Source organism: Budorcas taxicolor, chromosome 1 (assembly GCF_023091745.1).
Source record: "Budorcas taxicolor isolate Tak-1 chromosome 1, Takin1.1, whole genome shotgun sequence".
In the NCBI taxonomy this organism is placed as follows: Eukaryota; Metazoa; Chordata; class Mammalia; order Artiodactyla; family Bovidae; genus Budorcas; species Budorcas taxicolor.
Window position 1 is genome coordinate 109,769,043 of NC_068910.1, and position 12,746 is coordinate 109,781,788.

The 12,746-nt window shown below is 41.3% G+C and overlaps 1 protein-coding gene across 1 annotated transcript in view; it reads left to right on the plus strand.

Annotated features, from left to right (window-relative positions):
- Nucleotides 1-6,180: 6,180 nt before the first annotated feature.
- The window catches only part of ADGRG7 (adhesion G protein-coupled receptor G7), a 65,434-nt gene continuing 58,868 nt past the window's right edge, over nucleotides 6,181-12,746 (plus strand). Inside the window, exon 1 of the mRNA XM_052647431.1 lies at nucleotides 6,181-6,295. Coding sequence (XP_052503391.1) covers nucleotides 6,181-6,295 — 115 coding nt within the window. The remainder of the gene's footprint in view (nucleotides 6,296-12,746) is intronic.

The window sequence follows — 12,746 nt, forward strand, 5'->3', positions numbered from 1 at the left end:
TGGTCATCTGAGTTAAATTCACCCATTCCAGTCTATTTTAGTTCGCTGATTCCTAGAATGTCGACATTCACCCTTGCCATCTCTTGTTTGACCACTTCCAATTTGCCTTGATTCATGGACATGACATTCCAGATTCCTATGCAATATTGCTCTTTACAGCATCAGATCTTGCTTCTGTCACCAGTCACATCCACAGCTGGGTATTGTTTTTGCTTTGGCTCCATCCCTTCATTCTTTCTGGAGTTATTTTTCCACTGATCTCCAGTAGCATATTGGGCACCTAATGACCTGGGGAGTTCCTCTTTCGGTATCCTATCATTTTTTCTTTTCCTACTGTTCATGGGGTTTCAAGGCAAGAATACTGATGTGGCTTGCCATTCCCTTCTCCAGTGGATCACATTCAGTCAAAGGCTTAGTCAATAAAGCAGAAATAGATGTTGGTTCAGTTCAGGTCAGTTCAGTCGCTCAGTTGTGTCCGACTCTTTGCGACCCCATGAATCGCAGCACGCCAGGCCTCCCTGTCCATCACCAACTCCCAGAGTTCACTCAGACTCACGTCCATCGAGTCAGTGATGCCATCCAGCCATCTCATCCTCTGTCATCCCCTTCTTCTCCTGCCCCCAATCCCTCCCAGCATCAATGTCTTTTCCAATGAGTCAACTCTTTGCACGAGGTGGCCAAAGTACTGGAGTTTCAGCTTTAGCATCATTCCTTCCAAAGAAATCCCAGGGCTGATCCCCTTCAGAATGGACTGGTTGGATCTCCTTGCAGTCCAAGGGACTCTCAAGAGTCTTCTCCAACACCACAGTTCAAAAGCATCAATTCTTCGGCGCTCTCCCTTCTTCACAGTCCAACTCTCACATCCATACATGACTACAGGAAAAACCATAGCCTTGACTAGATGGACCTTAGTTGGCAAAGTAATGTCTCTGCTTTTGAATATGCTCTCTAGGTTGGTCATAACTTTTCTTCCAAGAAGTAAACGTCTTTTAATTTCATGGCTGCAGTCACCATCTGCAGTGATTTTGGAGCCCCCCAAAATAAAGTCGGACACTGTTTCCACTGTTTCCTTATCTATTTCCCATGAAGTGATGGGACCGGATGCCATGATCTTCGTTTTCTGAATGTTGAGCTTTAAGCCAACTTTTTCACTCTCCTCTTTAACTTTCATCAAGAGGCTCTTTAGTTCTTCTTCACTTTCTGTCATAAGGGTGGTGTCATCTGCATGTCTGAGGTTATTGATATTTCTCCTGCCAATCTTGATTCCAGCTTGTGTTTCTTCCAGCCCAGTGTTTCTCATGATGTACTCTGCATAGATGTTAAATAAGCAGGGTGACAATACACACCCTTGACGTAGTCCTTTTCCTATTTGGAACCAGTCTGTTGTTCCATGTCCAGTTCTAACTGTTGCTTCCTGACCTGCATACAGATTTCTCAAGAGGCAGTTTAGAACACAATAAACATAAGAAATAATAGTTAGAACCCTGTGTGGAACAACTGATTGGTTCAGGATTGAGAAAGGAGAACGACAGAGCTGTCTGCTGTCACCCTGTTTATTTAACCTATCCATTGAGCACATCATGAAAAATGGAGGGCTGGATATTGCAAGCTGTAATCAAGATAGGCAGGAGAAACATCAACAACCTCAGATATGCAGGTAATACCACTCTAGTTGCAGAAAGCAAAGAGGAACTAAAGAACCACTTGATGAGGGTGAAAGAGGAGAATGAAAGAGCCAGCTTGGAACTAAATATTAAAAAAACTAAGATCATGGCATCTAGCCCCATTAGTTCATGGCAAATAGAAGGGGAAAATGTGGAAATAGTGACAGATTTCCTCTTCTTGGGCTCTAAAATCATTGCAGGTGGTGACTGCAGTCATGAAATCAGAAGATGATTGCTTCTTGGCAGGAAAGCTATGACAAACCTAGACAGTGTGTTGAAATCAGAAACATTACTCTGCTTACAAATGTTTATATAGTCAAGGCTGTGGTCTTCCCAGGGGTCATGTATGGTTGTGAGAGCTGGAGCATAAAGAAGGCAGAAAACCAGAGAATTGCTGCCTTTGAACTGTGGTGCTGGAGAAGACTCCTGAGAGTCCCTGGACAGCTGGGAGATCAAATCAGTCAATATTAAGGGAAATCAACCCTGAATACTCATTGGAAGAACTCATGCTGAAGCTGAAGTGCTGGTATTTTGGTCACCTGATCCGAACAGCCACCTCATTGGAAAAATCCCTGATTCTGGGAAAGATTGAGGGCAGAAGGAGAAGAGGGTATCAGAGGATGAGATGGCTGGATGGCATCACTGATGCAATGGACATGAACTTGGGCAAACTTCTGGAGATGGTGAGGGACAGGGAGGACTGGCATGCTGCAGTCCGTAGGCTCACAGAGTTGGACCTGACTAGGCAACTGAACAACAACAACAACATCGTGTTAGTTTCTACCAAACATCAACATGAATCAGCCATAGGTTTGCCCATCCAAGCTTCAGTTTGATGAAGTGAGTGTTGTAGAGAATAGGGAAAATACATAGTTTGAGGATTTAAAAAGTCAGTTTAAATGTGTCCTCTTCTGTAAACCCTCTCCTACTCTACCAGGAACAGAACTCTAATTGCAATCCACTATAATTGAAGAGGTAGATATGCATTCATTCATTCTTTCAGCTAAGGATGGAGAAGGGTAGGGAAGATGGGTCCATGAGCAGGAGAGGGTCAGAGTACCAACAGCAGAGACACCAGCTGACCATGGCTCAGATGGTGCATTCGTTTGCTCAAGCTGCTGTGGCTTAAACAATAGAAATAATTTGTTTTGTAGTTCTGGAGACTAAAAGATCAAATTAAAGGCATTAGCAGCATTGGTTCCTTCTGAGGGCTGAGAAAGAAGGTTCTGTCCCCATCCTCTTTCTTGGGCTTGTAGATGGCCATTTTCTCCCTTTATATCTTCTTCCCTCAAAGCATGCTGCTGCTGCTGCTAAGTCGCTTCAGTCGTGTCCGACTCTGTGCAACCCCATAGACGGCAGCCCACCAGGCTCCACCACCCCTGGGATTCTCCAGGCAAGAACACTGGAGTGGGTTGCCATTTCATTCTCCAATGCATGAAAGTGAAACGTGAAAGTGAAGTTGCTCAGTCATGTCCGACACTTCGCCACCCCATGGACGGCAGCCCACCAGGCTCTTCTGTCCATGGGATTTTCCAGGCAAGAGTACTGGAGTGGGGTGCCATTGCCTTTTCCCCCTCAAAGCATACTTGTGTCCAAATTTCCTCTTCCTATAAGGACACCAGTCAGATTGGATTAGGGATACTCTGATGACCTCACTTTGACTTGATCACTGTTGTAATGACCCTATCTCCAATTATGGTCACGTTCTGAGGTACTGGAGTTTGGGACTTCAATATATGAATTTTTAGAGGAATACAATTCAGCCCATAGCAGATGGGTTATAAGGCAGGGCTTCAGTGCTTTGCAAAATTCACACTGCGCCACTAATGCCCACTCACCAACTGTCACTGTCAAAAGTGTGGGCTCCTTAAAGAAGCACGAGTACTGGAATCATGTGTAGGCATCACTGTTTGATCTCTAGGCAGCCTGCGGAGCCTGCGCCTCTACCTTTGCTTTTGTTGTCATTGTTCAGTCTCTAAGTCGTGTCTGACTGTTTTTGACACTATGGATTGCAGCATAGCAGGCTCCTCTCTCCTCCACTATCTCCCAGAGCTTGCTGAAATTGATGTCCATTGAGTTGATGATGTTATCTAACCATCTCATTCTCTGCCACCCCCTTCTCCTTTTGCCTTCAGTCTTTCCCAAAATCAGGTCTTTTCCAGTGAGTCAGCTCTTCACATTAGGTGGCCAAAGTATTGGAGTTTTAGCTTCAGCATCAGTCTTTCCAATGAATATTCAGGGTTGATTTCCTTTAGGATTGACTGGTTTGATCTCCTTGCAGTCCAAGGGACTCTCAAAAGTCTTCTCCAGCACCACAATTCAAAAGCATCAATTCTCCAGCACTCAGCCTTTTTTATGGAAAAACTCTCACATCTGTACATGACTGCTGGAAAAACCAATAACTTTTACTATACAGACCTTTGTTGGCAAATGGTTTCTGTGCTTTTTAATGCACTCTCTAGGTTTGTCATAACTTTCCTTCCAAGGAACAAGCATCTTTTAATTTCATGGCTGCAGTCACCATCTGCAGTGATTTTGGAACCCAAGAAAATAAAATCTGTAACTGTTTCCACTTTCCCCCCTTCTATTTGCCATCACCTTCCTCCTGAGAAATCTTTAGGCAGGTTAAGAAGCAAAAAGAACTGGACACGGAACAACAGACTGGTCCCAAACCAGGAAAGGAGTACATCAAGGCTGTATTTTGTTACCCTGCCTTTATTTAACTTAAATGCTGAACTGGATGAAGCACAAGCTGGAATCAAGATTGCTGAGATAAACATCAATAATCTCAGATATGCAGATGACATCACACTTACAGCAGAAAGCAAAGAGCTAAAGAGCCTGTTGATGAAAGTGAAAGAGGAGAGTGAGAAAGTTGGCTTAAAACTCAACATTCAGAAAACTAAGATCATGGCATCTGGTCCCATCACTTCTTAGCAAATAGATGGGGAAACAATGGAAACAGTGTCAGACTTTATTTCTGGGCTCCAAAATCACTGCAGATGGTGACTGTAGCCATGAAATTAAAAGATGCTTACTCCTTGGAAGAGAAGTTATGACCAACCTAGACAGCATATTAAAAAGCAGAAACATTACTTTGCCAACAAAGATCCATCTAGTCAAAGCTATGGTTTTTCCATTAGTCGTGTATGGATATGAGAGTTGGACTATAAAGAAAGCTGAGCACTGAAGAATTGATGCTTTTGAACTGTGGTGTCAGAGAAGAGTTTTGAGAGTCCCTTGGACTGCAAGGAGATCCAACCAGTCCATTCTAAAGGAAATCAGTCCTGAATATTCATTGGAAGGATTGATGCTGAAGGTAAAACTCCAATACTTTGGCCACCTGATGTGAAGAGCTGACTCATTGGAAAAGACCCTGATGCTGGGAAAGGTTGAAGGTGGGAAGAAAAGGGGATGACAGAGGATGAGATGGTTGGATGGCACCACTGACTCAATGGACATGAGTTTGAGTAAGCTCTGGGAGTTGGTGATAGACAGGGAAGCCTGGTGTGCTGCAGTCCATGGGGTCGCAAAGAGTCGAACACTACTGAGTGACTGAACTGAACTGATTTGCCATGAAGTGATGGGAGCAGATGCCATGATCTTAATTTTTTGAATGTTGAGCTTCAAGCTAGCTTTTTTACTCTTCTCTTTCACCTTCCTCAGGAGGCTCTTTAATTTCTCTTCACTTTCTGCTATTAGAGTGGTATCATCTGTCTGTCTGAGGTTGTTGCTATTTCTACTGGCAATCTTGAGTCCAGTTTGTGGTTCTTCCTCTGCTGCTGCTGCTGCTAAGTCACTTCAGTCATGTCCGACTCTGTGCGACCCCATAGGCGGCCGCCCACCAGGCTCCCTCGTCCCCCTGGGATTCTCCAGGCAAGAACACTGAAGTGGGTTGCCATTTCCTTCTCCAATGCATGAAAGTGAAAAGTGAAAGTGAAGTCACTCAGTCGTGTCCGACTCTTAGCACCCCCATGGACTGCAGCCCATCAGGCTCCTCCGTCCATGGGATTTTCCAGGCAAGAGTACTGGAGTGGGGTGCCATTGCCTTCTCCACCTCTGCTAGAGGCTCCTAACAAAAAAGAGGAAGCTAAGCTATAGGTGACCCTCCAGGTCCACTGCCTTCCTGACTTTTAGGTTCTTTTTTTTTCTTCCCTACTTTTTGCTTGTCAGGACATTTGCACTTTGACTCTGTTAGCTATCCCCTCCCTTTCTCCTTTATTGCCCTGAGTTATCTTTCTTCCTCATAACACCAATCATTTTTTGCATGACCCCATTCAGTGAAGGATGAGGAAATAGCAAGCAGACTGTGTTCCTTTTATTAGGTGATTCAAACTGCTTCCTGCCTGATTAACCTCAATAATCTTAAAAAATAATTGAGGATATCTGACTAACAGAACCCTGAGAGAAGGAATTGCGGTTTTTTTAGAAGAGTTTTTGATTAAAGTTCTTGGCTGAAGAAGAAAAGAAGCCAGTTGTCTTTCGCCCAGACGTTGGTTTGTGGTTTGGACTCCCCATGGCTTCCAGCCATGCCTATAACCTCCGGGTGCTGGTGGCCGTTGTGTGTGGGCTGCTGACTGCCGCTGTTTTGGGACTGGGCATCTGGAGGCTTGTGATCAGGATCCAGAGAGGTAATGTTGTCCTGCTGTTTTTAACTCAGAGCAAGAGAAGGCATTGAGCCTCTCTGCTGCCACCTGACATACCAGGACTAGAAAGTGCCATGTCTAGGCTGAGGCTGCCTGCCATTTATGAAATATAAAAGACAAGGGTCCATTTATGGCTAGCATATGGTTGTATATACATGAATATGTGAGTGCATGTGTGTGTGTGTGTGTGTAAGTGTGCAAGGTGATGAACAACACAGTTGAATTGGCCTCTTCGTGCTCCTTTAACACCTGATTAAATGAATAGCAGAGTAATAATTAAGATAATTAGTAGCACATGTTTAGGTTTGTTAAGCTAAATCCAAGCTTAACACACTTCCCTGCTAGCTCAGCTGGTAAAGAATCTGCCTGCAATGCGGGTGACCTGGGTTCGATCCCTGGGAATGATCCCCTGGAGAAAGGAATGGCTACTCACTCCAGTAGAATTGCCTGGAGGATTCACTAGACAGAAGAGCCTAGTGGCTACAGTCCATGGGGTTGCAAAGAGTCAGACATGACTGAGTGACTTTTCACTTTCATTTTCTTTCAAGGAAGAAAAATAGTTTTGGACACACACATACACACATAATTAAACATATGCAGAATGAAAGTTCATTTCAAGAAGAAAGTTTAGGAATGTTCTCACTAGGACTGTAAATAAAATGATCATGTTTTTCACACAAACTTCCCACTTTTCAGGTGTTGAAAGCTACTTAAAAATTATGATCATTTAGAAAACAATTTTCCTGTTTAGTCAATAGACATTTGTTAGTCACTGTTACATGGTAGAGCTGACCCTGAGAAAGGGAGGTAAAGGGCAGCAGTGTTGAGCAAAGAATGATGTTAAAGGAAAGCTCTAGAACCTCGTAACAGAGACTTCCCATAATCCTAATGCTAGTCCCTTTCCATAAAGGGATGCAAAGCTGGATGTTCTGAGCATTCCCTTTTATTTAAAAAGAGATAGAGAGACAGAGATAGTTTCTAATGAAACGGTGGGTGAGGACAGAAGATTTCAGGGAGAAGGTTGGGGGACCCAGCAGGAACACAGGGCATACCTGCAGAGATCCACTGTTGAGAGCAAAAGGAGTCATGAACATTGGCTGCTTATGGAGTGAGAACTGAGAATAGACCTGGTGTTTCTCCCCCAAAGACGGTAGACAGCACAGTATTGGTAGGGTTTAAAGAACAAGCGAGAGAAACTTTATCAGAACAAAAACAGTAAAATTCAAACTTGATGAAAATTTGTTTTTGTTTATTTAAGGTTTGTAAAATAATTTGAGGTTTTAAAAAAAATATGCACTGCAGGTTTTATCCTATTAAGGCTACTAAATTGATAAGAGCTTATCTAAAGGACATACTTTTAAGAACTGTCTCCCTTTCTTCCCTCCCACCTCCCTTCCTTCCTCCTTCCCTTCTTTTCTTCCTTAATAAGATATCTACTTCTAAAGGGAAATTTGTGGTAACTTATGAAGACCACAGCTACAATAGACCCGTTAAAACAAGGACCAAAGGACAAAAACACTACAAGGAAGAGGACAAGACTGAGGATAGAAAGTAAATGAAAATCAAACGAGTTGCTAAAAACAAATGCAAAACATATCCCTGTGTTTCCTGAGAACTAAGCCAAAAATGCATAATAATAAGTAACATAGATCCAAGTAACATAATAACAGAGAACCCATGTTTAACAATAAAAGCATACCAGCTTTTCAGAAAAGACAAATATTTCCTTGCCCTAGCAGATTTTTTTTTAAGATGGCTTTTTATGTAAGGGCCATCCCTCAGTTCTGGGTAAACCCAGTGGAAAAGAAGGGGGTTATCATCTAAAGAGAAAGATTGAAATGCTGGTACTGTTTGCTGTTACTGTTTTGCCTTGTACACGATAGTTGAGCATTGCCTCAGTTACGAAGTTCTGGTTCCTCCACTTCACTCCTTTCCTCTCCACTTCTCTGCCACCTCTTTCTATCCTGTCCCATTCCATCTCATGGAAGTATCGAACGCTCTCCCTTTTGTCCCTTTACTGGGTATAGAGATGAATTGTTGTTTTTGTGATTTTAAAATTTTGGCTGCACTGGATCGTCATTGTGATGTGCGGGCTTAGTTACCCTGCAGCCTGTGGGATCTTACTTCCCTGGCCAGGGATTGAACCAATGTATCCTGCATTGGAAGGTGGATTCTTAACCACTGGACCACCAGGGAAATCCCAAGATGAATTGTTTTTAAACTTATTTTTTTAAGGGGAGCGTCTTGGATATCTCTGAGAAACTGATGAAAACTATGAATGTCTTCCCTAGAAAAAATAAACATATACATACCATTTGGGGTAAATTAATTTGATCACATTCAAAATTTATTTTCAATATAAACAGAATATGTCCCCATGGTTTATGTTTAATATAATGTTTAAGCAATTATGTCTCTCTCATTTTTATTTTTCATGAAAAAGTAATAGCTTCTGTATGAAAAAGTAGAAAAAAAATTAAATTCTGCTGTAAGTAAATTTCAATTAGGAGTTGCTGTTGCTTGGTTATAGAATGAACTTTAATGTATGTATTTCACTATTATAAAACTTACAGTTAAAATGTTTTACTGCAGTATGCTGAAAACTTCACATACCTTCTCTCATTTAATTCTGACAAGTATCTTTGATGGAGTTTTTTTTAATATCCATGTTAAAGATACTTGGCTTTCATTTTGCTGTTGTTATTTAGTTGCTAAGTCATATCCAACTCTTTTGCAACCACATGGACTGTAACCCACCAGGCTCCTCTGTCCATGGAATTTCCCCGGGAAGAATACTGGAGTAGGTAGCCATCTCCTTCTCCAGAGGATTTTCCCAGTCCAGGGATCAAACTCGAGTCTCCTGCTTGGCAGGTGGATTCTTTACCACTGAGCCACCTGGAAAGCCCTGGCTTTCATTTCACTCAAGTACATATTTGCTCAAGAGGCAAACCTGATAGTAAATCAAACTCAGGTGACTGTTTGTAGAGGAAAGACTCCATTTTGGGGTTGAAAAAACAGTCCAGTATGGACGAAATTGGCTTTTAGGCAGCTATACTTTCATTTAGTTTTAATCCTGCTGTTGTATACCTCTGTTCTGCTCCTTTTCCAATCTCCCTTCTTTCTTCCTCATATAATCGCTTTTTAAGCCAAGAAAATAATTCCTATGAAAGGGAAGGGATTTTTTGAGGAAGAAATTTTCTTATATAATTGGCTGATGGGCATGCATTGTTTTAACATCAGGATTGAGAGTGAAAGTGTCTCAGTCGTGTCCGACTCTTTGCGACCCCATGGACTGTCCATGGAATTCTCTAGGCAGAATACTGGAGTGGGTAGCCTTTCCCTTCTCCAGGGGATCTTCCCGACCCAGGAATCGAACTGGGGTCTCCTGCATTGCAGGTGGATTCTTTACCAACTGAGCTATCAGGGAAGCTGATCCCATTTTATAAGACACTTTATAAACTTAAGAGACCAGAACCTTGGTTTAGTGAATTTTTCCTTGATTTTTGAATTCTGAATTTAACCCCACCCATGGGTATTTGATTACACATATTATTGAAGAACATCTGTTGTTTAACATGGTGACTAAGATTGTGTACATAATAGTTGTCGAAAAACTACATGAGTAGGGGAAAAAAAGTTGTGCAGCCAGACTGCCTGGTTCTTACTGAGTAAACTGGAGCAAGTTTCAACATTTCTGTACCTCCATTCTATTAATTGTATTATAAATATAATAAACATATAAACCCCACTTTATAGGGCTGTTATGAGGATTGGTTAATACATTTACAAGTTAAAGATGATATCTAGTACACTGTAGGCACTCAAATTTTTCATGTGTGTATTTTTAGATAATTTAGTGCAGTTTTCTCCACTCCCGGATACATACCTTGAGTAGATGCCCTTGATCTAGTTTGGACCTTTGGATTGAAACCCAGCTTATCAAGCTGGAGCTGCAGTTAAGTTTAATCATAAATTTCAACTGACTAGCTCAAATAGAAACAGAAACAATTCTAAGAACTGCCGTATCTCCCTGCACTTGTTTTTCAATATTAATACTTCACTAGACCATAGGGGAAAATTTTATTCAATCATTTAACTAGTTTATTGGAATATGTAACCAGGTAGTTAACGTTGAAAAATTTCATCTTAAAGGCTATACTTTTTGTATATTTTTTTAGTTTTTTTCCCCCACTGTGGAGTAAGCTTTCATAAACATTGTCCTCTCATTTAAGATTAAACTTTATCTTCATCCAAATATTTCAAATTCCTGGTCTGGGACAAATGACAGATCCCTGGATTTTTAAATCCCTAAAGACTCTGAGCTAGACACTAGTTTCCTGATGGAATTTCTTTGACTAATAAAAGATATCTTTATTCCCCTTCTTAATCAAACTAGACTTTTCAAAATAGATTCTAACTTTGTCCAGTTTAGGAGAAGAAATTGAATCCATATTTTCCATTTGGAATTTTAAGTATTTTTCGCTACTTTTTCAAGCAGCATGAAATGTGAGTGTCACATATGTCCAGTATTTAATTTTCCATGATGTGCACTAAAGGTATTAAAAACAGGGCTAGAATTTCTGGAAGTATTACTTATTGCAATTTAAAAGAATGTGCGGAAATATTATTATCTCACTGGAGTTATGAAGAAAACGATAAAAGAAAAACACTACTATTAAGTAGTATTCTTTTTATTTAATAATTGTACTTATTTTGGTTTAGGCTGTGCAGGGTCTCCATTACTGGGTGGGCTTTTCTCTAGCTGCAGTGCTTGGGTTTCTCAGTGCAGTGCCTTCTCTTTTTGTGGAGCGCGGGCTCTAGGGATGCAGGTTTCAGTAGATGCAGCTTCTGGACTCAGTACTTATGGGTCCTGGGCTCTCGAGCACAATCTCAATAATCGTGGCATACGGGCTTAGTTGCCCGGTAGTATATGGGACTTTCCTGGACCAGGGGTCAAACCTAGGTCTCCTGCATTGCAGGTGGATTCTTTACTGCTGAGCCACCTGGAAAGCCCAACCCTGTGCCTATATCAAATAAAACAGACTCATAATATATAAAACAAAAAAGGCAAGCTTATTCAGAAAAATTTACAATTGGGTTGGTTGAAAGTAATGCTTTCCTGTTAGAAACTGATAGATGAAGCAGAGAAAATGAATAAAGGTTCATAAATTTGAAAACTATATCTAACAAACTGGACAGTAAATTTTACATATTTGAATTGCCAGAAAAAAATGTCAATTTATTATTTTCAGAAGAAAGTCTTACTGAGTCCCAAATAATCAATCTCATAGATTATGTTTTGTGACTACAGTGCAATACAATTAGAAGGTAACGTATAAACTAACCAAGAAAATTCAAATAAATGTTGAAAAAACTGTTTTAAATAATTCAAAGAAGAAATCAAATGAAAATTATAAAATACTCAAAAATTCAGTGGGGGCATTCTCTATAACAACTGTGTGCACAGCTAAAAATATAGTTGGAATCAAACATTAAATATTAATTAATATGTGAGCAATCTAGAAAGATGATATAGATGAACCTGTCAACAGGGTGAGAATAGAGAGGCAGACTATAGAACACAAATTAAAAGCCGCTTGCTCTTGGAAGGAAAGTTACGACCAACCTAGACAGCATATTCAAAAGCAGGGACACTACTTTACCAACAAAGGTCCGTCTAGTCAAGGCTATGGTTTTTCCAGTGGTCATGTATGGATGTGAGAGTTGGACTGTAAAGAAATCTGAGTGCAGAAGAATTGATGCTTTTGAACTGTGGTGTTGGAGAAGACTCTTGAGAGTCCCTTGGATTGCAAGGAGATCCAATCAATCCATTCAAAAGGCGATCAGTCCTGGGTGTTCATTGGAAGGACTGATGCTGAAGCTGAAACTCCAATACTTTGGCTACCTGATGCGAAGAGCTGACTCATTGGAGAAGACCCTGATGCTGGGAAGGATTGGGGGCAGGAGGAGAAGGGGATGACAGAGGATGAGATGGTTGGATGGCATCACTGACTCAATGGACATGAGTTTGAGTAAACTCTGGGAGTTGGTGATGGACAGAGAGGCCTGGTGTGCTGCAGTCCATGGGGTCACAAAGAGTTGAACACAACTGAGCAACTGAACTGAACTGAACTGATGAAGACACAGAAGATGCAGGAGAGGGTGGGACAAACTGAGAGAGTAGCAATGGCGTATATACTACCGTGTGTAAAATAGCTAGTGGGAAGCTGCTGCATAACACACGGAGCTCGGGGCTGGGCTTGGTGGTTTGTGGTGGTCTCGAGGGACAGGATGGGGAGGGATGGGAGGGAGCCTCAAAATGGAGGGGAAAGTGTGTGTATATACAGCTGACTCACATGGATCTACAGCAGAAACAACATTGTAAAGCAATTATATTCCAATAAAATAAAAATGCAGTTAGAATGACATAGCTTTA